The following is a 27170-nucleotide window of genomic DNA, read 5'->3' on the forward strand; positions in this document are numbered from 1 at the left end:
TCCATTTAAATCTCTTCCATCCGATGCTCTAAAGAGTTGATAAATGGCTTGTCATGTTAATAAATGTTTAAATAATAGTTTATAGGCCTATAACATTTGAAGCCAAAATAAAAAAGACCAGCAATGGAAGATTTAAAGGCTTATGTTAATAAATGTCGAAATAATAATTTATATAACATTTGAAATATAGCCCAAATAAAGAAGACCCGCAATTGACAGATTTAGCTCTTACATACACATTTCTTATATACATTTGAATAGATAACAGGAACATATTGTGAAAATGGAGAAATGACATCCGAATGCCTATAACGAGACGGCAAATCTTTTAGGTAGTTAGTATCAACTATTGAAATGGGGTTTAATGTCTTACTGTCTGCTCCTACTGATGGGGGGTTGGATGGCCGAATGGTTAGCGCGTGCACGTTGTATCATAGGCTTTGCAAATGAGTCAGCTGGTGTGGTGTCGATTCCCCTTTTGTACGTGACAAAGAGTTGGGTCGCTTGTCCAACCTTGTGGGTTTTCTCCGCGTCCTCCCACTGCTAAAGCGAATTGTTGAAATAAAATTGAAACATACATATTAGTCCCGAAATAACCTAGTTTGTGTCGAACCTCTCTCTCTCTCTTTTATTTTATTTTTGGTAAATACTCTACAGGTTGCAATAATTAACAGATTTTGTTCAAATTCTGCATATCAATCATTTCAATAACAGGGTGGTATTTATTTATATTGTTCCATATCCTGAGCCTCGCCCAATTTTTGTATTTATCGTCTACAGGCGGCAATTCTGAATGGATCATCTTGGAACTTTGCATATTCATTCCTTATACCGTTGGTGCATGCCACGACCACTTGGGGCAGTGTTACACCCACTTTTTTGTTAATATTTAGTCTAGCCTAGCCTTCTTTGCCTCTTGTCTTATTACAGTCATTGCAGCCATTTCATATTTGGTTCTCTTCAATCAAAGCAGAAATGTGGACGTATATGCAGCGTTAGCTATGCTCTTGTTTTCACTGTTTTTGTTTTTCTTTTCTTACTATTACCTGCGTTGTATCAATTAATAATAACACTATTTTCCAACAATTTATTTTATGGTTAATTATTATTTATTTTTTTAAGTACATGGGGGCAAATCATTTAAGTGCTAAGGGCCTCTAAGGGTCCCTAATCTGGCCCCAAGTATGACAACCTCTCAAAGTTACAAAATGGGTTGCATTGTCGGACATGTATATAGTTCCTAGGTAAGAAACCTCACCTCTTAACCCTCCGAGTTTCGAGCTAAGAGATGGTGCTATATAGGTCCATCTGGCAAAGCTCAAGGGGTATCACATTGGGCCTCAGTAAGCAAATTTGACAACATGTTTCATCAAAACAACGATTGACTATTGTTATTCATAACATTTCTGCCACATTCAACTACAATTAATCATATAATCCAACCTGACACAGGTACAAATCATGTCTTTTTAAATCTAGGCGATAATAGCCGGACTCTCTGACATTTTAAATTTGGCATATTTGACGTCATGAGGCGGGGTGTCCTGTAGAACAGCCAATCTAATACCTGCACTATATATCATAAGAGTTTGTCTTATACGGGATTCTCTGTTTTAGTTTGTGTTGAGTGGATGTTAACCCCATGTCTCTCTGACTCTCTATTTAGTAGTAATTAATACTGCCTTAGCATTATACAAGATCAACAAATAAAAAACGAGTGAAAACTAAATAGCAATTAAACATTCACATTTATTCGCTAAATGATATTGAACCTTAAGCAATGCTAGATACCATTAATCCATTATGGTTTAAAATGAAATAGAACCTTAAGCAATGCTGGTAACACCATCAATCCATAATGGTTTTAAATGATTTGTTTATGAAACTATGGTTTTTAATTCATGTGTATGATGAATGTATTATATAAACAGTTACATAGTACAAGTACATCAATTATTATAATAGAAAAGACATTAATATTTCTTAAATCCTTTTTTACCTTCAATGGCTTAGATTTTTTTCATTTATATTATTTCATCTTTTTTTTTTTTTTTACAAAAAATGATAAATCTTTTTTGGCCCAAGTAAACAATTATTTGTTATTGTATTGTTTTGATTTGGATTTGAAAAATCTTTATTTTTTCTCTTTTTTTTTTAAAGAATTTAAGACAAGAATACCTTTCTTGTCATTTCCTGTTTTCAGAAAGCTTTTGTTCTTAAATTTTGATTAGAAAATACATATTTACTTCTAATAAAAGAACATTATTCTTGGCAAGTAAAATTGCATCGCAGGATGGACTTTGAGGCACCATAGATTAGCATCATTCTATATACCAGTACCGTTACTTTTGTCAAATTAAGAAACTAATCAATTCAAATTAAAAAGAAGCGGCATGAATTGAAAGACAATGGTTTAGTATGGCAGGTAGATTCCACATGACATTAATTACAAAATAAACAATGCATACATACATACGTACATCACACATAACATTAAACAAATCATCATTATATAATATTTCAGCACTATGATAGCAAAATAAATATATAAATCATGACCAGCACTGAATAAGGTTATAGTACAATATTATACTAAATAATTAGCCATAATTTATGTAGATTATATAGCACTGAAAAACATAGAATTATTGCCTAAATGAAATGAAATGAATGCCTAAATTTGGAAAAGAACATGAGGTCATTCTGAAGTACCTACATAAGGCACATTTCACCAATTATGGATAGCCAGCAATAATTCAAGTTTACAGTATCTAAAAAGGAAGTCACACATTTCTACAATATACCTGGTCGATGATGTGTGATAAAGTAATGAATATTACTTTTCTATGAATTTTAAAACAGTAAGAATTCAATAATTTAAAATCTCTGGGTTTCATATGTAAACAGTGAAAATTCATCAATTTCAGATGTTCTTAAATAACATTTGAAATTTGTATAGATATTGGAAACGGCAGGTTTTCTGGGGGGAAACAAACTCAAAATGAGACTTTACCCCTAAGTGGACTCTTCAAATATATACAATATTTTCCTCATATCGTATACCATATACTGCAAACTAAATAGGGTTTAATGTCAATATATATGATCAGGATTTTTAGGAGTTATTTTATATTATGCAGCTTTATGGTTGTACTAATATTTTTGGATACATATATATATATTGTAAATATAAACTGTTACTTTATAATATCAACGAGTAGCACAGACTAAACAAATTTTTATATGGAGAAAGAGAAAAAAACACATGTAAAATTGGAGAATTCAATTAAATTGCCGAATCAGTTTTATAAACCAGGAATAAAAATAACCTGTTCTATATTTATTCAAAACTATCTGGTACTTTTAAAAATAAAATTTCCATTCTAAATCAATGGTGGGACAATAAATCTTGAACACTACCCTTAAATTATTGAATAATATTGAATTTAATTTATTCCCGGACGGAAAACATAAAAAATATAAGTAAGAAAAATAAACAATTCAATCAGGAAATTCCATCCTACATTTAGGATCTCTGACAAAAAAAAATCTCTATAAATTATTCCTTGAATAGTTATTTGAATTCAGAATCGTTTGATCTTCATTATTAAAAATAAATGCATATCAAAAAGTAACTAATGTAATTCTTAAAACAACAACCATAAAGAAAGAGGAGGCTTTTAACCCATGAGATTCTCATTTGCTTAGACATATTTACATACATAAGTGTTGGATTTTTTGCTGTTGTCAAGTAGCGTGTTATTCTATAGTCTACCGACTTCTCTTAAATGTTACATACATATATAATGGAATAAGGACAATGATTCCAATAATAACCAAATAACAGATCTCTAAAGATTGTAATCGTCCAATCAGTGGAAGATACATGTCAATTTAACACGTTCATTAGGTCAAACCAAATTTATTTTGAGTTCTTCGGGAGGGGTTTTGATCAATAAATAACAAACTCAATTCTTTTGTCCTATGTTTTGTTAAAATTTCAAAAATTTAATCTTCAGCACTAAAAGCTTTTGAGAAGAGTAACTAAGTCCTGAAGAAAGTCGAGGCCAAATTTTGAATAGGTGTTCCCGAAGAATAGAAATTTAAACTGGTGTGGCTATACGCAAACTCTCCTTATTGTCAAATACAATGTTAGGAAAAATCTATTTTGAGTTTAGTACCCAGTTTGAGTTCCGTAAGAGACAGATACAAATTATATATTTACAATTAAAATTTATGGAAGAAAATTTAACAGATCTAGTATAAAAACAATTTATAAACATGGAATGACAACTAAATTATATGTAAACTCTTGGTTTTGATTTTTAACAGTAAAATAATTATGGTTAATCAGGGACCTTATTCATAAAAAATAATTCTCTTAAAATCTATCATAACTTACCACAAGTCTATTCATCATCATTTGCTTGATAACATTGAGAAAACACTCAATAAAACGTTGCTTTAATTATAATAGTAATTATGTTCCATATTATGTTTATTATGCCATAACTTTTCAAGTTTTTAAATAGCTAAATGATATTCATGTGTTTATACTGTGTAATAAAGAATGGATTTGTCATGGTAGCCAATCTCCATCACTGTCAAGGTGACTATCTCTGGTACCATTTTAACCACAATTTCACAACCAGCAACACACGCATCATTAAAATCGATACTCACTCATTACCAAATTAAAACCTCGATTTTATGTTCCCATCAGTTATAAGAGATCAAAGTTTTTGTGAATAAGTTCCCTGCATTTTATTATGTGGTTATTTTTTATTAATGGTTCGAGAGAGATTCTCCACTACAAATATAAAGGCAATAATATTTACATATTTGTTCATTCATTCACAAACTTTCTTATATAATTTCTTCACATTCATTCAATGACATTATATGGCATTATTTTAAACAATAACAGCATATTGTGATTACTCTTCAAATTTTTTACCACAGGGTCGTAAAAATTCCTGTCCTCTTTCGTGAATCCATTTATTAGACACCCATTTAACACCAACTAGGACGGGACAGGCCGCATGTCGTGTATTATAGATACCCTCACCACTTTTATATAAATTATACCAGAAAGCAGCAGCACCCTAAAATAAATAATAACTTAAATGAAATGAGTTGAAATGGGGTTTAACATCTTACTGTTCTGCTCCGACTGCACTAATGAAGACGGGCATACGCCATACAGTGTACTATGAAGGAACTTTTGCCCTGACAGCATCAGTAAGGCTTACTCTTATATCAAATTCAAAGGATCTTTTACGTGCATACCAATGTGTACTCAGGACCTCAGTTTTTCTTCCCATCCGAAAGACTAGATAGCTGTCCTTATCAGGCCCTCCATCATGTACCACTGACAAGGAGAAACTATGGCGGATAATTACTATGAACTTTCTCGGCCAACACCGGGAGTGAATCTGCGACCTCCAGATAATAATATAAGTTTAATGAGTTTGTTTCTATAGAAAGCCATGAATCTTCAAGAGAATTGGAATCCCTTGCAAACTAAAATATTTTGAAAGTTGAATCATTAAAGGAATACTAGTTGACAAATGGATAAATCCCATTCAGTATATATAATGAATTGAATATTTTGCAACATCCATCATCTCTGCATAAGATATAAACAAGCCAGGGCCAGCTACAAGTGCTTGGTAGAACTTTTGATGGGCTGGTTTTTAATCTAATTGAATCGAAGCCAGGAAATTATGATCTGATAGCTAGATCCAACTTGGTATTGGTAATTTCTCCCTGTACAATGCACACAAGATTTCAAGACATAACCTTGTGATTAATGTCTTATATTCTTCTTTGACTAACCTATGGATCAACTCAAACTAAGTCATGCCGGGACAACATATGGTATGGTTCAATTTTATTTCAATAATTTGCTTGAGTGTTGGGGTCTTTAGCTGTGGGAGGAAACCAGAGGATCTTGAGAAAACCCACACAGTTGGACATGTGACTCTACTCTTTGTCATGTACGAGTTTGGACCAAAAACCACACCACTTGACTCAATGACAAGCCTTTGATCTGAGGTACACTAGATCACCCAACCCCCCTTATGGATCAAAACAATTTTACATATATTACACTCTACCTTTTTAGGGAAAAGTTTGACACCAATATATGGAAATACAGTGGCACCACCAGCTTCAACATCAGACATCTAAATATTATAATAAATAAAAATTATATAATAGCAAAAAAGCATGGTTATGTTAGATCCAAGTTCTGCACAGAGATTTAGTTTCAATTGCAATTTATTTAAATAATTACAGACATCAGACAGCATTGTGACATCCGATTAAAGTTTTGAACATTGTGCTTCCTATAAATATAGTTTCATTTACAACTTATTGAAATAATTTCAGACAGCAGAAAGTATTGTTATGTTAGATTCAAGACTCAAGTTTTGAACCTAGAAATTTAGTTTTATTTGCGATATTTTAGCAGATAAACGGAAGATAGAGAAGAAAACTGCTTATTTTTGGTAAAAATTTTACATTAAACTCACGTAAAAGAGGAATGTTGCTATTCGATTTCCAGTACCAAGAGATTTAAATGCATCCTTTTCTTCCTTCTATAAGAAAAAAACAGAGAAAACTGATAACCATTCCAATATTCAATACCCAGGTCATTTCAGGACTAACATGACATTTTTACACTAATGAACAATCAAAAGTGTTTCAAAACAATTCTGAAATCAGCCATAAAACATTTTGAATTTTAACAAGGTTTCCTATAACCAAATTCTATCGAGAACCTTAACCTGTATTTCAGTCACAAGATTTCATAAATTTGAAAATAAATCAGATGAAAACTGAGTGGAATATGATTGAAAATTTCTGAACAGATGAGCCATTTAACAATCTCTGTAGATTTGATAAAAATCCCTAAATATCTCTAACCAGTAGACTGTTCACAACTTATGGTCAGATGCCGGAAAAAGACTACAATATGTAACGGACATATAAAATTGACACAGAATTTAAAAAAATACATAAAAATTCAAAAAAGAAGAAATAATATATAAATACGGTCTTCATAGAAATCAGTGAGTTTAAATTTTTTTTACTGCATTTGAGAAAATAAATATTTTAATTGCCAAGGTAATATTTATTGAGTATTATTTCTAATTGCTTTCTAAATAATAGATAAAGACTCTACATTGTAGAAGCATAGCACATATAAATATGATTTAGATTCTTTTTAAATAAGTATGAACATGCTAAGCTTTCAGAAGCAAATTAGTAATCTGATTTTTGCCCAAATTAGTACAAAGTATGTAAGGTAATTTTGTTTATAGACAATTTCTTTTTTTCTTCCAATAGATGCAGGTGATAAATTAAGTAAACTCAGAATTATCTAGAATTAGTATCAAGCTTCTGTCATCTTGGTTAGAAAAAAACAGAAATTTGAAGACCGGCCTTTTTGTTTACCCTGGCAAAATCAAAATGAGGTTCATAATGTCCTCCAAGACCATAATTTGCAATCTGTAAAAGAAAAAAAAAGATAATTAAATACAGAAATTATCAGAGTGGTTCAATAATAGGCAAGAAACTGATGTGTTCTGTCTTTGATTGATAAAGATGAGAGGACCCTTGTTGAAACATTGCCAGTAACTTGTAATCCATTTAATTGTGTCATGTGTTTGATACAGGTAAAATATTAAAGATATAGTATTTAAAGTTTAAATAAAGAGCTGGATGTACTTGATATAATAATAGTTCAAAAATAGATTATGTAAAATAAATATATCAAAAATTTCATTCATATTACTTCCTTCTGAGTAAAGATATTAGCCTTTGAAGGTTTGACCAGATGTGAGCACTGATTGTAACCACTGTACTGGTTGTTTGAAGCTTAGCCTTGCTTCACCGTTTTTAGATTAAATCATAAAATGGCTGAACTGTTCTAATCTACTTAAAATAGGATAGGTCTTGTCATGTTAATAAATGTCCAAATAATAGTTTATGTAACATTTAAGGCCTAAAGAAAGAACTGCTTTAGTCAGATTTAGCTCATACATAATGCATGTTTAAAATCAATCGGATTATTAGACAGAAAACAGTTGATTTATCAAAGAAATACAGTTGCGTGTTCCAGTAGGTAGTTCTTCAAGAACAAATAAAACAGCATTATCATTTCTTCACATTTCATATAAAGCCCAGCAGTAATTGTAACATCCAAAATCTTTATTTTAGTTAGTATCTGCTTCGACACCCACCCCACAATGAAATGAAATGGGGTTTAACATCCTACCTTGCTGCACCGACTGGGCTAATGAAGACGGGCGTATGCCATACAGTTTGCTTTGAGGGAAATTTTGCCCAGACAGCAGCGTAATGGCCTACCTTAATATTGAATGTCAAGGGTTCATTTACCTGCATGACAACACGACTAGACACTATCATTGCCAGGCCCTATGTCCTGCACCACTGACAAAGGGGAAACATCCTAGAAAATACTGGAGAACATTCTTGACCAATACTAAAATGGAACCCCAGATCTCGTAGTCAGTCAGCTAGCACCCCGATAGACTTACTCACCTGTAATTCTTCTGCAGTTTTTAATGTTAACCCTGTTATAGCTTCTATTCTTTTATTAACACGATGAACTACCTCATGATCATCATCTTTTAACCAAGCACTGAAAATACAAATATAAGCCTTTTATTAACACAACGTACTACAGCATGATCATCATCTTTTATCCAAACACTGAAAATACAAATATAAGCCTTAAATACCAATGGGGAGATTTAGTCAAAGATTAAACCAAAAGAGAGAAAATATATTATAGCAATATCTACTAAGTACATTTCTTAACCCGTTAACTGTGTAGTTTTTAAAATGTTAACTACCCCCTATTGTGTAATTAATTTGACGAAAAACTTCATTTTTGGACCTTTTTATTCCTGAAAAAAAAAATGATAGTAGTCTGAAACCATATTCAAACTAACGGTAAATATGTTTGAAGAATAGGTTGGGGAAAATACCTCCAAGGCGTTATATTACGCCCTACACACGGTGAGTGGCAGTTGTCCAGGACATTATATAACGTCCTACGCAGTTAACGGGTTAATAACAAAACATGACTTTATTGATTGGTGACTTTATTTCATGTGTTTACCAACCATAAAATCCAGAGGAACTTTCTCAACCAACACCATGACTCCATCATGTTTCAATTATTTAAATACAAATATTTTTACCTTTTACTGATTCTGTAATTTGCTGTTTCTAAGGCACCAGTTTTGGCATTCTGAACTGTGGCTCTGTTTAACTACAAATATAAATAGGTATTAACTTTTCTTAAAATTCATGTAACCTAAGGTCATTTAGATAAATATCAGCCCATCTAATAAATTTGGGGGACAAATAAACTTTGTTGCCAAGGGTGGGCTCGAGACGACACCAATTGACTCAATGACAGACCTTATGATTTTAAGCGCATACATTATACTACCCGGCCACCCTATAATCTCATATTCAAAATAACCTCTGATTCGGCTAATTCTCAAATATCTTGCCAGCTTCTCATTGGAATCAACTTCCAAATTGTCACTGAGGACTTATCTGTTTAATGCAGTATTGCTTGAATTGTACAGAACTTAACTCTTTCAATGAACTATGAACATACAGGCAGTGTAGAATAGTGCTGGTTATATGTTCACATTATTATCAGGCAATGAAAGAGAGAGAGAGAGAGAGAGAGAGAGAGAGAGAGAGATGCGGTTCAAGGTCCACTTGACACAAACTAGGTCATTTTGGGACTAACATATGGTTCAATTTTATTTCAATAATTTGCTTGCGTGTAGGGTCTTTAGCAATGGGAGCAACCCGGAGGACCCAGAGAAAACCCACAAGGTTGGACAGGCGACCCTACTCCTTTTCACGTACAACTGGGGAATCGAAACCATGCCAGTTGACTCAATAAAAGATTGTATGATCCAACACGCACACGCTAACCATTCGACCATCCAACCCCCCTTCCACTTTAAAGAATAATTGATCTTTGCCATGTTTGTATATATGTATGTCAAATAAATGATCATTTCATGTTAATTACTACCTACTTTTGGTGTAGCTATTTGTTTTATAGTTTGTATTTCTCCATCTAACATAGCATCATGATAAATAACAATCCATGGATCCAAATGTACATCTTCTTCTTTAGCTGGTCGTAATAATAATAATGGGTGGTTATTATGTTTATATCGACAGCTTAACTTTTCTTCATCTTTTACTTTCTGAAATGAAAGATATATTCTGGTGTTAACAGAGAGACTACTCCACGAATCAGAGAACAGACAGACATGAATAGCATCGACAATGTACCTGTAAATCTAATAAAAAAAGCAAATGCTGAAATTGTAGACGTGTATAAAAAATCTCCAGAAAATAAGTCTAAAGATATGGCCTAAATATTGCATATACAAACTATCAAATTTTTCTGATTTTTTCTTTTAATATTATTTTTGTATTGCACAATTCATTTTCTTCAGAATTTTAAACAAACACATTCAAGACACTTTTGAAATTTTTTGTTCATGTAGTTAAGTCAGGCAAAATAGAAAGGGGTTTGAAGAAATGTTTTGCAATTTCTAGACAAAAATATAATGACATCAGAACAACATGGTTCTTTCATCGAATAGGAAAGAAAGGTGTCCAAGAGAGTATAGCAGTTGCTCACTAATCAGGCGGTTCAAGTGTTAATCAAGGCGTTAGCCAATAAAGTTTTCATAAATTCTCACACTGCACAGTATATGATCATCTTCATCAAAAAAAACCATAAATGTGCTCAATCGCTAAATGCCACTCAAGGATTATGATCATCTTCATTATTTAACAGATTTGTGTAAAAGATTGGGACGTCAAACCTCATTTCATTTCAATTTTATGAAAAAAATCATATGGGTATGTTTTTGTGATCTTCATCCACAAGGTACACCGTTTGAAAAACAATATGAATACAATGTATTTACAATTTCTCTAAATTGTAGCAATTATCTGTCTGAGCTATTTTGTGCTTATGATGTACATTCTTAATACTGTCTACAATATTGATTTACACATTATTCAATTATATCATTTACATCTCTAGCAAATTAAGACGGGTATGTGTCAATCTTGATAAAATTCAGCATAAAAACCAAAACAGGTATGTTTCAATCTATAATTCCATTGTCTGAATTACATGTAGCTAAAGTGTCCATGTATATTTCCATATTATCGTGTTTCACTGCATCTATTTATCGTCAATTAACTGTCTCAAAACATTTTCTCTCTTTATAATATTATTTACATTAATACCATAATTTGAATAAAACATGTAACTAGCAATTGCCAGGCAAGATACGCCCACATTTTACAAGAGATGGATAGAGAACAAGCTAAAAACAAAAGCAATTTTTCGAACAATCAGGGACCATAATCCAGAAAGTTATGGTCTGAAATTTACAAATATCTAAAGGGACTGAGATCTTTGGGATATAACAATATATTTATATTAAGTTTCATCAAAATCGGATAAAAATTGTGACCTCTAGAGGGTCCACAACATTTGCTTTACAAACTTTTACACAATTTGCGTACAAAGAATTCAACCTTCATTGTGGTGGAATGGTGATATATTTAAACAGTTTTTAAAATCAGATAAAAATTATGACCTCTAGAGAATCCACAAGCTAAAAAATATGATTTTTCATACAATCAGGGTCCATAATCCAGGAAGTTACGGACTGATATGTGCGAATATTGAAAGGAACCAAGATCTTTGGGTTATAATCATACATTTCAGGTTTCATCAAAATCGTGTAAAAATTGTGACTTCTAGGGGGTCCACAACCTTGGTATTACATACTTTTACACTACTTGTGTAATTATCAACCCTCACTGAGGTGTAACGATGATATATTCGAACGTTACAAGCACAAAGGAGCGATTTTTCGTACAATCAAGGGCCATAAATCAGGAAGTTACGATCCAATATGCACAAATTGAATACCGAAAGGAACCAAGATCTTTGGGTTATAAACCTGAATTTCAAGTTTCATCAACACTGGATGAAAATTGTGACCCCTTGAGTGTCAAAAAGCTAAAAACACGACTTTCCGTACAATATTTCTGACAATAAAGACAAAAACATGCTATCAATGAATATGAATAAAACATATCTATCTTCATACAGTACAGACAATAAAATATGACAATCTACCTAAAAAGAAAGTTTTAATAATGGATTTCTGTCTAACCATGCACGTCAAAAGTTTTTTTCAAGCCATATTAAACCATGATTTGCCAAATCTATCTAAATAAAATCGTTTTTTCAAGCGATTGTTTTGTCAAAATATTTTCCCGTGTCTTGGTACATGTTGTTCAGATCAATAAAGATGTGGATTAAAGAGATTGTAGCCGGCAGGTTTTTACGTATAGAAACAGTAGGATAGATTATAATGAACTAGACGAACAATTGTTTTATCAATAATGATTAAATGCCTCGGGAGATAATTAGATATTTATTAACATAGTCTATCATAGAAAACGACATCAAGTCTTTTCTTGTAATTACTGTGTATTATATATTGTTACTAGTTTAACATGTTATGGAGACCTAATTACCCCAGGCAATCATTATGGGCGTAAAAGCATGCTCAAGACAGGTAAATATACTCATACATCATATTACTATGATTCAATTAAGCTTTGGTTTTTTTTCCAGAGAAATCAGTTTGTAGTCTCTTCAAAGACAGATAGTCCAAGCACTGAAATGCATGTCCAAAGCCGTTATTTAATGGGAGCATTTACAAGACATAAAAAACTGATCAAGGGCCACAACCCATCAAGTAATTATTAGATATAATTAAATTTGATAAGTGCATAATTCTTGCTGGCACTAACAATCATATTAAGTTCCTGTAATCAAATGTTTTAAGCACTCAATACAGGCCTACTAACAATATTTAATGCAAGTTAGCATAAAATTAAAGGATGTATAGCTTTTATTCTTTGGAATCTTAAAATTGATACTTAATTTCTGAATTCTTATGGCAATTTCTAATTAATTATGTTCGGTGAAATACACTAACAGTTCAAATTGGGTGTCAGTCCTTGGTGCGTGCGTAGTCCATTCTACACAGTTTAATCATTTTTTTTGGTGCATTTTGTGAATCAGTCATTTTAATTACTTCATAATATTTTAGTTCATTACAAATACAGTTCAAAATCATTATATCCATCAAGTACACAAGGTTTTGTATTGATTTTAAAATGACCATTGGATATTAAAATTTGACATTTTAACGGAAAGATAAAAACATAAATATTTATTGAAACTGACTAATAATGAATTCTCTAATTCATGTTTTTAATTTTGAATATTATAGATAATACTGAGTTAGCGGTTTAGCACCTTTAAAACTAAAAATTTTGAATATTATGGATAATACTGAGTTAGCGGTTTAGCTCCTTTAAAACTATTTAGCCCAGTCAAAGCAGAACAGTAGGACGTTAACCCCATTTTATTTCTTTTAAAACTATGTTACAATAGAGGTGAAAATTCTCCATAGAAGGAGATTGACAGCTGGTTATCTATTAAAATTTTTAAAGTCCAGCAACTCTATTACCAGGTGCTAATATTCCAATGACATTAAAGTTACATATCGGTCACTACTTATAAATAATGGAATTGTACTTTTAATGTGATTAATAGTTTTCTTTTAAAATTGTATACTCAATCAAAATTGAGCACGGAAATTTTGAGATAGCTTTTATATGTAACAAAGATCAGTGACCACTTAGTCCCAACCCCAACTTGACATGTCCAGCTTCAATTATCACAAATTTTATTCATGGAATCGTGAAAATTGGGTATACCCTATGGCTCATTTCACCTGAAAGTTCCAAGATCAAGATCCAAGCTAAAGAATTTTGAGAAATGCTAATACCAAAAGCAAAAGCTTATTGTTCAGCTGAATGGATTATATAAAGTCTGTTATGGTGATTTTAGCAATATCGGAATCCCTTGGAAACTACAATATCGTACAAGTTTGGACTCTAACAGGAATATCAGTCCAATAATGGTTCAATTCCGTTCTATATTTACAGAGATATGATCAACTGAAATTCCATCAACCTATGATGCCCCTTATGCAAATTGTACAGTTTAATTTTTGCTATTCTGACTTCCTTTTCTTGACAAAATTCTCACTGTCAGGTAAAAACTTCCCTCATAGAACACTATATGTGTATGTCTATCTTCATTGCCTCAGTCGGTGCAGAAAAGTAGGATGTTAAATCCCATTTCATTTCTTATTCTGAAAGAGTGCCCCCTATAATTAATTCATCTGACTGAACTATTACAAATATGACATCTATATAATGACATCTGTGTAATAAATTGTTTACACACGTCAATTACATGGTAACCATGTGACATAGAAAGAAAACAAGTGTCACATTTAATGTCTAATTAGGTGTAATTAGCAGTAAATATATAGTTCACTATATTGATGGGTTTTAACTTAAAGACACTCTATCAATTACATTTTTAATAAATCTCAAGGCAGATACAGGCAACAAGATTATAACTGGAGGCTATAGGTTGGAAGTTTGTGCTCACACAAACTGTAATTATATGTAAATTTAACAACCATTACGATACTAAGCATTTTTTTTTTTATCGTCATGATAAATTTAATGTTGAACATGAGGGGAATAAGTTTTATGCACAAGGGTCTAAAATACAATAACAGGCTTTACCACTTTCCTGACCACAAGTTCATCATATTGAATTTTAAAATGACTATACTATAGAATTTAAATCATTATTGATTTAGTCTAGTCTTGGATCACATTTGTACAAACTTGTCACCATATTTACATGTATCTACATGTAAGATACCTATAGACGAGACTGTCGTGAGTTGTAGCAAGTCCTGGGGCCCCCTAATGTAATCAATTAGAATTAATTTATAATATGTACATTACAAAGGGAAATAACAAAGTATTTCATTTATTTAATTATCTTTTTATGGCACCTTACACAGGTCTTCTTGGCACTGACCAGGTATATATTTTTATGTCTAAAAATTCAACCTCATAATAAACTACCCAACAGAAAATACAACATAAGACGTTTCGAAATTGGCAAACTGAATCGCGCCACGGCTGAACTCACATGCAACTCATTACTATTCATATATACAAAGGTCATGCATATTCATGTTAACATTCATGACAAATCCTATCTACAAAAAAAACCTGATATTAAAATATGTATTTACCTGTGTTCTTTCACCTCGACATAAAGATTCATAAGTTAAAAATTCATTAGAATTTCTATAATCATCAATGTGTCGTTTATTCTTGATTTCATGGGATATGCCTTCACCATCATCTCCCATTTTACGAGATTTGGCTTCTTCTTTAATCATTCTCTGATAATAACCACGATTATTCCTGGCTCTCTCATGATATGGATCTACAAAAATAATTTTTTTTTAATATATATATATATCTAAAGGAACACAAGGTAATATTTGATTCAAATCTTGTCCAAATAGTTTTAAATTTGTATTGATTTGAAAAAGAATACCAATCGCATCCCACTAATGACTACAGAGACACTGTAGTCGAAAACTCGACTGTCTTATAATTAAACCACTATACCAGCCCCTACCCCTGACCCTTCATTGGTATAGAGTTAAAATCCTAGTACAGTTTTTAGTGCTTAGCCAATGAAAGGCCGGGATTATTAAAATATTTTAGTTAAAAATTTTGAGAATAAAGATCCAGTATTATTCCCCACTCTTCTTTGAAGAGAAATTTTGTTTTTAAGAAATTATTTGATATGAAAGTTTGTCCTAAATTCAGACATCTTTGTATATCCCACATAATGAAGGTGATGATATACATATAGTTCTAGTTATTAAAGATGGGTTCCCGCGTACAAACTGGGTGATTTAATGGTATGCATGGACTAAAAACATATTCTATCTAATTAATTTGTCATAACTTTGCTTCAAATCCTTCTCAAACATTGTAATTGCGAAGGAATGTCCTGCTATAAAAATTTGATCAAACCAGGTCATGTTTACGTCACGTGACTTACCTCTCGTGGAAGTCCGAGGAGAATTCATTGCATACATAAGACGATGTTGTCGATGTTGTCTTTAATGCTTACTATTTATTACAAATATCGAATCTTAATTAAATTCTTGGATTATCCACTACCTGCGTCATTTTTATCTCAGAAAGTGTTGTACGTCTAACTCTTCATAAATTTTATCAACTTGTACATGTACATCAAGAGCTCAATGTTCGTGTGTGACCTTTGACATCACGCGTGCAGAAATTCCTAATCGTAAGGCTGTTGATTAGGGGAACCCTTACAATTTTGTCCTGTAAGATTGGATATCTCTACTTTCCATATGTACCAAAATTACCATACTTTTATTGGAAATAGCCACCCGATAAATACTTTTCTGGAAACCCATCTTTAATGATAACTGAATTAATCAATTGAAATATTCAAAATAGGTAGACATATGTCACACAATAAATTTAAATAGAGCCTATAAAAGTGTATTCACAATGACTTTGTACATAACATTATCTATACACCTGTTGGAATATTGATTTTATAACCTGAATAATTTTAATCTGATTGAAATACAGATCTATATTTCAATTCTTTTTTTTATATACATTCGACATCCTCCATTACATGTAGATCTAATTGTAGTGGGAGGTCACGCCAGGGTGATACGAGTGGCTTTTGTCCCTATGACATCCGTTATTCGATTAAGTGTAGGATGAAGTCCATGACTTCGGTTATGCTGGGGAAAGAAAGATTGAAGAAAATAATCCAAGAAAAAGAAAAACCGTGGCTGACAGGCCAAGGTTTTTCTTTCAAGGGTTTTTCTGAAGTCTTTCTTCCCCAGCATAACCTAAGTTGAGGACTTCATCTTGCTTATAAACTGTCTATGCTTACATGTACGTAAATGTGAGAATATCCCAGAATTCCAGTAAGAAAAACCTTATATCCTGTTTTCTTATGGGGGGGGGGGGGGCTAACCCGTTACATGTTTAAAGAAAATAACTCCAAATTCCCCTATATATATTCAAAGCCGCTCTAGATTTTCAGACCGCAAGTTATTTCGGGCATAGAATATACCCCTAACATCAAAGGGATTTACCGTCATAGGTTTATAACCGGTAATAGAATTTTCACTTTTATTTGCTTTCTATCGCTGCAAATAAGCCAGACAATAAGTACTGCACTCTAACAGATCATTTGTTTGGCTAATCCCTTCCATCAACCAGAATGCAGGTTATTTAACAACTCTTCTAGATAGTTATAGTTGAAGACAAAAAACGATTTGAAACGAAACAGGTTCTGTGTTCTAATCAGATTGTTTTTAACCTGAATTCTACTAAAGCTTACCTATTTTCAGCAATTCATTTGTCAGTGATAAAGCATGCTGTATATTTCCTTGCTGAAACAAATGAAAAAAACAATGATAACCTGAAGATTTATTGTTAAGAGCTGCAACTTTTTTCCATTTACAAATAAAAAAAACATGATGAAAACACATTGATAGGCCCAATTTGTTGAGCTGTTAAATACAATCTTTAATGCAATCTGCCATCAAAAAACAAATGAATTGTCTGGTATAGAAACTTTTAAATGTCAACAGGTATCAACGTGACACATGTATGTGAGTCTGAAAAGAGATTTATAGCAATGTACACATTGATAGATGACAATTATATTTATCATTAACATGAGAGAGAGAGAGAGAGAGAGAGAGAGAGAGAGTTTAATGTCCACCACTCAACACAAACTAGGCCATTTCAGGACTAAAACGTTGTGCAATGTCCTACTGTTCTGCTCTGACTGGTCTTTATTAGTTAAAGTGTATGTGTTACACCTTTCGACAACCCAACTTCCCTTTCTGACAAAGAAGTTATTCACCAGAGATCACCCTAAATAATGCAGTGGGCCATGTTAGCTACCAGTATTTCATGAAATAGAAGGAAAATCTACTACTGCATTTTCTGATTAAGAAATTGAAACTGCAAATATATTTCATTTAGGCCTTTAACTGTTTACATGTACAAGATAAAGTATGCAAGAAAATAAAATGAAATATCTCCAACTGCTGTAAATACATACAGTATTGTGATCAGATGTAATCTGATCTGTTTTATAACAATCAATGACATTGATTTTTTTTTTTTTTTTACTTTTCTTCTCGTAAAATTATACAATGAATTTACACTGAGATTGGATTTGGTTTTTTTTCTTCTTTTTGATTTATACTTACTTTTTTCGATATATAATCTTTCAGATATCAATTCCCATTTAAAAAAAAAAAACAACAAAATTTAAATCCCAACTTATCGGATCAATTACCTGACAAGTGTGATTTATTTATTTAACATTCACTATATATCATCAACAAATCAATTATCTTGGAAATTTGTTCTTTTGTTTTTATGTCATTTAGGGCAGAAGACTAGGGCATAAGTTAAACACAAGATCAGCAGCTCATGTCTAACAGACCCTTTTCAACAGGTGGTTTCAGAATTCTCAACAAGATCAGTAGCAAAACTAGAACCTATTTCTCCTAGTTACTGTATATTATAACAGTTTTATTTAGATCTATTATTTACTCCATAGATACTGTGTATTAAAGCACTTTTTTGACAATCATTCACTCCATAATTTCTGTATGTTAAAGTAATTTTATGTACACCATAGTTACTGTACTTACTTATTTACTCTACTATTATATTAAAGGAGTTTTATTTACTCCATAGCATATATTAAAGAAGTTTCATTTACTCCATATTTACTGCATATCAAAGAAGGTTTTTTTTACTCCATAGTTAGTGTATATTAAGGAAGTTTTATTTACTGCATAGTTACCATGTATTAAAGAAGTTTTATTTACTCCATATTTACAATATATTAAAGTAGTTTTATTTTCTTCATAGTTACTGTATGTCAAAGTAGATTTAAATTCCACTAATTAGCTTACCATTGCAGTAGCATAGCCGAGATAGTCCAATACTTCTTTTCGTGGTATAGTTTTGTTGTTTTCTGATGCTTCACGATCTAAAGATTCTTGCATCCACAGTACACAATGATAGTAGTCTTTGTCATTATACGCAAAACGACCCAACTCAAAACATTCTTCCGCTGATGAAAAATTCAGATATCAATTTATAAATTCAATGTCACAATGACATGCTTTTTGTTTATAAAACCTCATGCTAATTATTGGTGTCTAAACTAGTTATTAGTACACAAACTCTAAATATGACGGTAATTTTATTATATAAGGTTTGGTATGCATATTTCAATGCATGCACGTTCATGCGGTGAAACTGAAGATGCATAATGTGTTACCATTGTCTGGTACCAAGTAACAAAACTGAACACACAAATGTTAGTAAAGTTCAAATTCTGAAATCTTTGAATTATGTTAGTTCTAGTCATGCAGAAATCTTTCTTTTTTAATATATTAAAATTAAAGGACAATATTGGTGCCAGTCATTATCACATATGTGATAGAACTGGTTAAACACGTTCCAAATATTATTTTACCACAGAGATCATTGCTACAATAGATGCGTAATCAATGCTTGAACAACCGGAAGTGACGAACGCAAAAGGAAAACACGAGTTATCCCTCTATATAACTGACTGAAGTGACGAGTGATAACAGATACATAGGCGAATTTCTGCTCACTAATAATTCTTTCGAAGACCAAAAGTTGTTATATGAGACTGTAAGAGTATATCTGACAATTCAATAAAGTAATTGAATGTCATAAGATAAGAGAACTTGAGAAAAATAGAAACCGTCCATACATTCAGTGTGTTTATTCATTCTATACTTATAAAAACATGGTAATGCACAGACTTTTTCTATTTTTCTTTCATGTTCTCTTATCTAGTGAAAGTCAATTTTTTTATGAATTGTCAGATATCCTTTCACAGTCTCACACAACAACTTTTGGTCTTCGAAGGAATTATTAGTGAGCAGAAATTCGCCCATGTATCTGTTATCACCCGTCACTTCAGTCAGCTATATAGAGGTATAACTCGTGTTTTCCTTTTGCGTTCGTCACTTCCGATTGTTGAAACATTGATTACGCATCTATCGTAGCAATGATCACTTTGATAAAATAATATTTGGAATCTGTTTAACCATTTCTATCACATATGTGATAATGACTGGCACCAATATTGTCCTTTAATTTAACAGTAATTGTGGTGTATGTGTACTGTATCTGACTAAACTCAACAGTTTTGTATGACTTTAATAAACACATGTTTTTATAATATCACCGTAATCACACTCTATATCAAACTAATGATATTAAACACATTTTTATTGTCTGGTTAGAACAGGATATAGCCTCCATTAACAAGATTGTTTTATAATGAGTTTAATTAAAACTTTATCACTGTTAACTTGTAGGGTATTATCAGAATATAATGTCAACAGAGTTTTTTGCCGGATAAGTACAAACTGAAAACAAATGTCAATATACAGACAATATTTGTTGATAGAAAGAGGCTTACCCTAGATAATATACCCTATAGAAAAAGACTTACCCTAGATAATATACCCTGTAGAAAGAGACTTACCCTAAATAATATACCCTATAGAAAGTGACTGACCCAAGGTAGCATTGCCCTACAGAAAGTGACTTACCCTGGATAATATACCCTATAGAAAAAAATTTACCGTAAGTAATATGTCCTATAGAAAGTGACTTACCCTAGCTAAAATACCCTATAGAAAGAAACTTACCCTATGTAATATGCCCTATAGAAAGTGACTTACCCTAGGTAATATACCCTATAGAAAGTGACTTACCCTATATAAAGCGAAAGCTAAATAATCTAAAACGGTAGATTTAGACAGCGTAGAGTTTATATCAGCTTGTATTCTTTCAATAGCTTCCTGCATCCATAGTGTAGTATGGTAGAAATCTTCATCATTATATGATAATCTACCAATCTCATAACAATCATTAGCTGAAACATGCAGCATGCATTAACATGGGTGTTACATGGTTATAACAAACATAATAATAGTATTGTAATTGATGCATTTGGTGTTACTAAAATTGGTGAGATCTTAACTGTGAGGGTAATATATTAACCCTTTTGCACCTGGTACCCCAGCCCCCCCCCCCCTCCCCAAAAAAAGAAAGTTTTCATTTCTTATATTGAATCAAAAAGGCAGCCGTAGACTGCCTCAACCCGGTTTCACACACTTAGCTTAGTACATTGTTCTTGAATAATTCACATCTATTTCCGATACTCTGGAGGTTTGAGGTGATAAAGAGAGCAGTAATTTCGTGCAGCCTAGGTTCTAAAGGGTTAACACTATGGGTGAATAATCAAATAACCCACATTTACACACAGTTAGATCCTGGTAAATTATTTTCAGTAATGACTTTAGCAGGATGCTGTGTTTACACCTTTCTCCACTATTAAATTAAGTGACTTTTATATTTTGTGACCTTATGCCACTGAGTGATTAAAAAAAAAAAAAAAAAAAAAAAAGATTCACTTGGGCAAGTACCTAAATGGTTTTACATTTATCATGTGCATTTAAGTCTCCCATCTTTCAATCAAATACACCTAGACGTACATATGGGTAAGCATGTTATTCAAAAGGATCAAAACATTCTCAATTAGTTACTGCTTATAAATAAACTTGAATTCAGCTTTGCAGAGTGAAACACGAGAATTACTATGAACAGCACAAAAAAACAAGTGATGAGATATTTAGCCACATGCTCCTTTGACAAAAAAACTATAAAAAATAAAAGCCTCCCACCCACATCAGATTTGTTTTAAAGGATTGTTGGAGAACAAGAATATCTCAAGGCCCTAGCCATCCACGCCTACTTGTAAATCTGGTACTCTCCATCTGTCAATGGCAATGTCACAAATAACTTCAGGCTTTTTTAGGAACAAATCCTGTGGTGTCCGTCCTTTTGTTTTTCCATTCAGTTTGTTTGCTCGCTTGTGGGGCTTAACATCCACTCTCACCAATGGTATTATTGCAGACAAGTCGTCCTAGGAAACTAACAGGAAGAGTCAGTCTGGATGCGAGGATAGTCTAACATAGGATGGAAATAGGCGGAAAAATTTATTACCTCCATTTCTTTGATTAAAGGCCTAATCATGCTTTTTGAGATACAGTGATTCTATAATCTTTTGAAAACATAACCAGCTCAAAACTAAATTCGTCAGGTATAAGTTCGAAGGAAGGCTATCTATTTTATATGACAGATATGTCAAAATGACAAGACAATAGATTGATTAAACCTAGAAATGATAATAAAATTATAAATCAAATGGGGTTTAACATCCTACTTTTCTGTACCGACTGGGTTAATGAAGACGGAAATAAAATTATACACGATGACATTAAACAGAAAAAACAACATAGTTGCGAAATCAGGACTGGACTGGTCTCAAAATGTCTGCTGGCACAACAGTAATATTGCGAAATCAGTAATTGTTAATCTGTTTATTTGCACCATCCTGTAAGTCATCCACCTGGAAATTTGTCACTTTCAACAAATCTATCACTTATACCAGAAATAGGCGTCAATTTTAATCACATCTATAACAACATACTGTTTCTCTAACAATACAGTAATCAAATATTGACTTGTAGCTTGTTCAAAAATGTGATGTGTACTTTCCATGTTACACTTGTATCAAATGTTTACAAAGCTGTGGAATCCAAGGTTAATGTCAGTATATACGTTGGATCAAAATCATCAAAAGTAAATAGTTTTTCCTAATTTGGACATTTTGAAGAAAATTTGCTAATTAAAATTGCCAGACAACATGAGCCCACAGCAGAGGCAGTATCATAGCAGGGTGGGGATGAGGTGGCAGTTGCCCCCCCCCCTCCTTGTGTGGATGTGAAAGAGTTCAAATGGCCTATAATATCTGTTATATAATAATTATGCCCTTACACTATTTCTCCGATTTATATTTCTGCTCAAATCACAATTTCTCATCACTCTTACAATAATAAAGAGATAATAAAACTGGTTAGACCTGTTAAAATGGGGTATGGGTTACACTTGTCAGTCTTAGTAAAGATTTGGGTACTTATCCTAGTTAATATCAATCTATCACAGTACTAGTGTCCATGTTTGACAAGGTAATTTACTGTTTATAATTACAAAACATGATCTTAACCATGACATTTTTGCATGTAATGGACTGATTTGGCCTAATAATACTGTTGTAGGTAAAATAAAAAAATAAACCAGCGGCTGCCAGGCAGGATACGCCATCATTTTCGAGAGATGGATAGAGAACAAGCTAACAAGAAAGTGATTTTTCCTACTATCAAGGGCCATAATTCAGGAAATTACAATTCAATATGCGCGAATATCGAAAAGAACTGAGATCTTTGTGTTATAAACTTACATTTCAAGTTTCAACAAAATCGGATAAAGATTGTGACCTCTATAGGGTCCACAACCTTGATATACCATATTTTTACGCTATTTGAGAACGAACGGCGGCCATTTTGTCTGTCAATTTTGGGTTGATTTTCATGAAATTCGAATTCAGTCGTCCTTAGGGAATACAGTTTTTTAAATCGGATAAAAATTATGACCTCTATAGGGTCCACAAGCTAAAAACGCGATTTTTCGTACAATCAGGGGCCATAATTCAGTAAGTTACGGTCCGCTTTGCGCGAATATCGAAAGGAACTGAGATCTTTGGGTTATAAACTTACGTTTCAACGACCTTGATATACCATATTTTTACGCTATTTGAAAACCAACGACGGCCATTTTGTCTTTCAATTTTGGGCCTATTTTCATAAAATTCTAACTCAGCCATTATTAGGGTGTAACGGTGATATAATAATACATTTTTTTTAAATCGGATAAAAATTATGACTTCTATAGGGTCCACAAGCTAAAAACGCGATTTATCGTACAATCAGGGGCCATAATTCAGGAAGTTATGGTCCGATCTGCGCGAATATCGAAAGGAACCGAGATCTTTGGGTTATAAACTTACATTTCAAGTTTCAACAAAATCGGATAAAAATTGTGACCTCTATAGAGTCCACAAGGTAAAGACGTGATTTTTCGTACAAACATGGGAGTTAAATGTCCTATTTTTTAGCACAGAAACAAGTCAAGAGTGAGGCTGATGTCCTCCCAACCCCAATCCCAAGATAAATAGATGACTGACAGATGAAAACATTTTAACAGTCCTCTGCTTTCTTCGAAAGGCAAGTGACAATTAATCATGCAAGGAGCCTCAATAAACTGGGTCTAATATGCAACATTGTGACAATGATATTCTTGTCTTCCAAAAAAATCCATGGGCCTAAATGTCTTTTACAAGCACTCACAATTTACTGACAGGAACTATTAACTACAAAACCTCAAGACATTCCCAGATTACAAGCTGACATTTTATTACAAAGCGACCACAATAGCTCCATCATGTAGGCTAATTGACATTAATGTGATGATGGAATGGTTTATAGTTTACACAAGATATGTTGGCATTTTAGAAATCATCAACTTATTTATCAAGCTGTCCACATATGTCTGTCAGTTGAGCAAAATATACATAATCATAAATACAAGCCATCTGAGTATCAGATATATCTAAATATACTTGCATTTCCTTAATTAAAACTCATTCCTTGTGCCTTATTTTGTCAAGCTCATTCAGTAATGTTAGATAGGCTATAATAACAAATTTGGCTAACAGTGCAAATTTAACAGTATGTTAGTCTTGCAAAAATCAATCAAAGTAAATCTATCATGCTACAAAATATTATTATATGGTTGGAATATGTTAATATAATATAATATCATATGTGTTTATCATTTATATTTCTTGCTGCAAATAAATAATTATACTTTAAAAAAGTAATACCCCCCCCCCCTCCAAATAACTTACAAATACATTTTGCTTGACAGTTTACTATTATTAGTTTTAGTATGTACTTTATTTTGTATATTATGTATATTCTTATATCAATCAATTGTTTAATGTTTCTAAATTCTAACCGTATCTTAATATTGTTTTATTACAGTATTCTTAAAGATACATTATGTAAGAGCTAAAGCTACCTATTGCATGTCCTTTATATAAATTGTTAACTAGAAATTTATTCACATGGCAAGCCCATAATCAACTCTGTAGACATTGGATGACTGTGATATTGAATTGATTAGAACCCACAAGTCATTTATTAATTCAAAATTTTGTTTATTATCGTAGCATTGGTACTTGACAATCAAGACTATCTTATTAAAACTTCAAATACACATAACTTCGCTCAGAATAAAGTAATTTGAATGAAATTTTCAATATACAAATTTCTTATTATCTATTTTTGAACTATTATATCAAGAATGGTCAGCTCTTTATCTATATCTTTATCTGCATCTTTAATTAACAAATTGTTCTCTACATGTATGACCTTATTGTATGTAACCATACATATATAAACAAACTATGCTGTAAATAGACTTCAATAAAGAATAATTCTTACCTGATAATTCTGCACATTTAGTTTTGCCCAACTCTCCACTGGCTATTTTAGCTGTGTCAAGTTGATATGTATCTTGTAAACGTAATAAAGCTGCCGCTGCGCCACTTAAATCTTCATATGTTGGTAAATCTTGTTTTAAAAATTTAATCTGTTGCAACATAGCTAAAAGATAATTAAAACCATTAAAACTAGAGTAAACATACTATAAACCAAGACATTGGGAGAAATTTTCATGAATTTAGAAGAACTAGGCTTGATTCAATGTATCTCCCTAAAGCTGAGCTGCACAATTCATCATCATTTGCATCTCCATGTATTTATCTATGTTTGTTTTCTATCTTTTAAAAAAGGAATTAAATAGAAACAATGTAATAACGGAAATCTGTCTCATGTGACATTGTTGCAATGTTTTTTAGAGTTGGTTTCACTTCACCACTTGTTCAAAAATTCCTGCTTGAATCCTAAGACCTAACGAGTAACCTATATTACCTGTCTTAGTTATATTTATACAAGTATATTTTTGGTAAAGACAGGGGCCGTACACAGATATTTATCAAAAATTTATATTTTTATGATGTTTTTATCAAATGGTATATTTTCATAATGCTTTTATCACATTTCATGAATTTTTATGTTTTTGTAATTACATGTATATCAATTTCGTAGTTTTATGGTATTTTGGATGACAGAAACTATTGAGAATTGTCACAAACATGATATTTGTGACTCAAACACCTAATCTATACTGTAAATTATTGTCGAATTTTAAAAGTATTTAACAACTTTCAAACTAATCCACTAAAAGCCATGGTTAATGTTATATTTGAAAAAAAAAATTTGTCTCATTTTCTGATAATTTTATGAGAAATAGTGAATTTTATATTTTTTATGATATTTTTCCATTTTCTGATAATTTTATGAGAAATAGTGAATTTTATATTTTTTATTATATTTTTCCATTTTATGATAATTTTATGAGAAATGAAGAAATTTTATGAAAATATAAATGTTTTTATATTGTACGGTTCCTGTAAAGAATGTTTGTAATATTAGCTTGAATCAACAAAAATCAATATAATTCACAAGAATGGAACCAGATATCCCTGCAATTCAACAGCTCTTCCCAGCACTGGTCAGGCATAAAATCGTAATTTTTGTTCATTGGCATTACTTTAGCCGTAAGCACTTCTATTTCATTTCTTATTACTGGTCAGTAAGTACCGTGAATAGCTACTTACTTGTAAATGTGTTATTTTGTAAGATTGGTTCAATTTCTCTATCCCAATCAATTGTAAATCTTTTGACATATAAAAATGCACTAACTGGATTTCCTAAAGTCCCATCTGGATTTTTTAATGCTACATTACTGTGACTGGCAAAATCATTAGCTATGCTGAAAGTAAACACGATATAATTCTTTTAATGTTATTAATAAACAGAATTGGCAATATTTATACAGATGAAATCTGAAATGCACATTTAACATAAAATTTGATTACAAAAGCATGAATATTTTATGTGACAGAATACATGTACATGCACTATAATATCAGT

At 31.9% G+C, this 27170-nt stretch overlaps 1 protein-coding gene across 4 annotated transcripts in view; it reads right to left on the minus strand.

Moving 5' to 3' along the window:
* Window positions 1–1729: 1729 nt before the first annotated feature.
* Window positions 1730–27170, minus strand: part of LOC126810598 (prolyl 4-hydroxylase subunit alpha-2) — a 30610-nt gene continuing 5169 nt past the window's right edge. The window contains exons 2-13 of one of the 4 annotated variants that reach the window (XM_050535758.1): window positions 26855–27009; window positions 25617–25778; window positions 19071–19231; window positions 17471–17522; window positions 15309–15505; window positions 10101–10274; window positions 9237–9307; window positions 8572–8671; window positions 7462–7515; window positions 6537–6602; window positions 6120–6188; window positions 1730–5105 (exon numbers count right to left, since the gene is read on the minus strand). In XM_050535758.1, the coding sequence (XP_050391715.1) occupies window positions 4938–5105; window positions 6120–6188; window positions 6537–6602; window positions 7462–7515; window positions 8572–8671; window positions 9237–9307; window positions 10101–10274; window positions 15309–15505; window positions 17471–17522; window positions 19071–19231; window positions 25617–25778; window positions 26855–27009 (1429 nt within the window). In that variant the 3' untranslated portion in view covers window positions 1730–4937. Of the gene's footprint in view, window positions 5106–6119; window positions 6189–6536; window positions 6603–7449; window positions 7516–8571; window positions 8672–9236; window positions 9308–10100; window positions 10275–15308; window positions 15506–17470; window positions 17523–19070; window positions 19232–20921; window positions 21083–25616; window positions 25779–26854; window positions 27010–27170 lie in introns of all 4 variants that reach the window. The other 3 variants (XM_050535756.1, XM_050535757.1, XM_050535755.1) reach the window with 3 other exon arrangements.

This window comes from Patella vulgata, chromosome 2 (assembly GCF_932274485.2).
Source record: "Patella vulgata chromosome 2, xgPatVulg1.2, whole genome shotgun sequence".
NCBI lineage: Eukaryota > Metazoa > Mollusca > Gastropoda > Patellidae > Patella > Patella vulgata.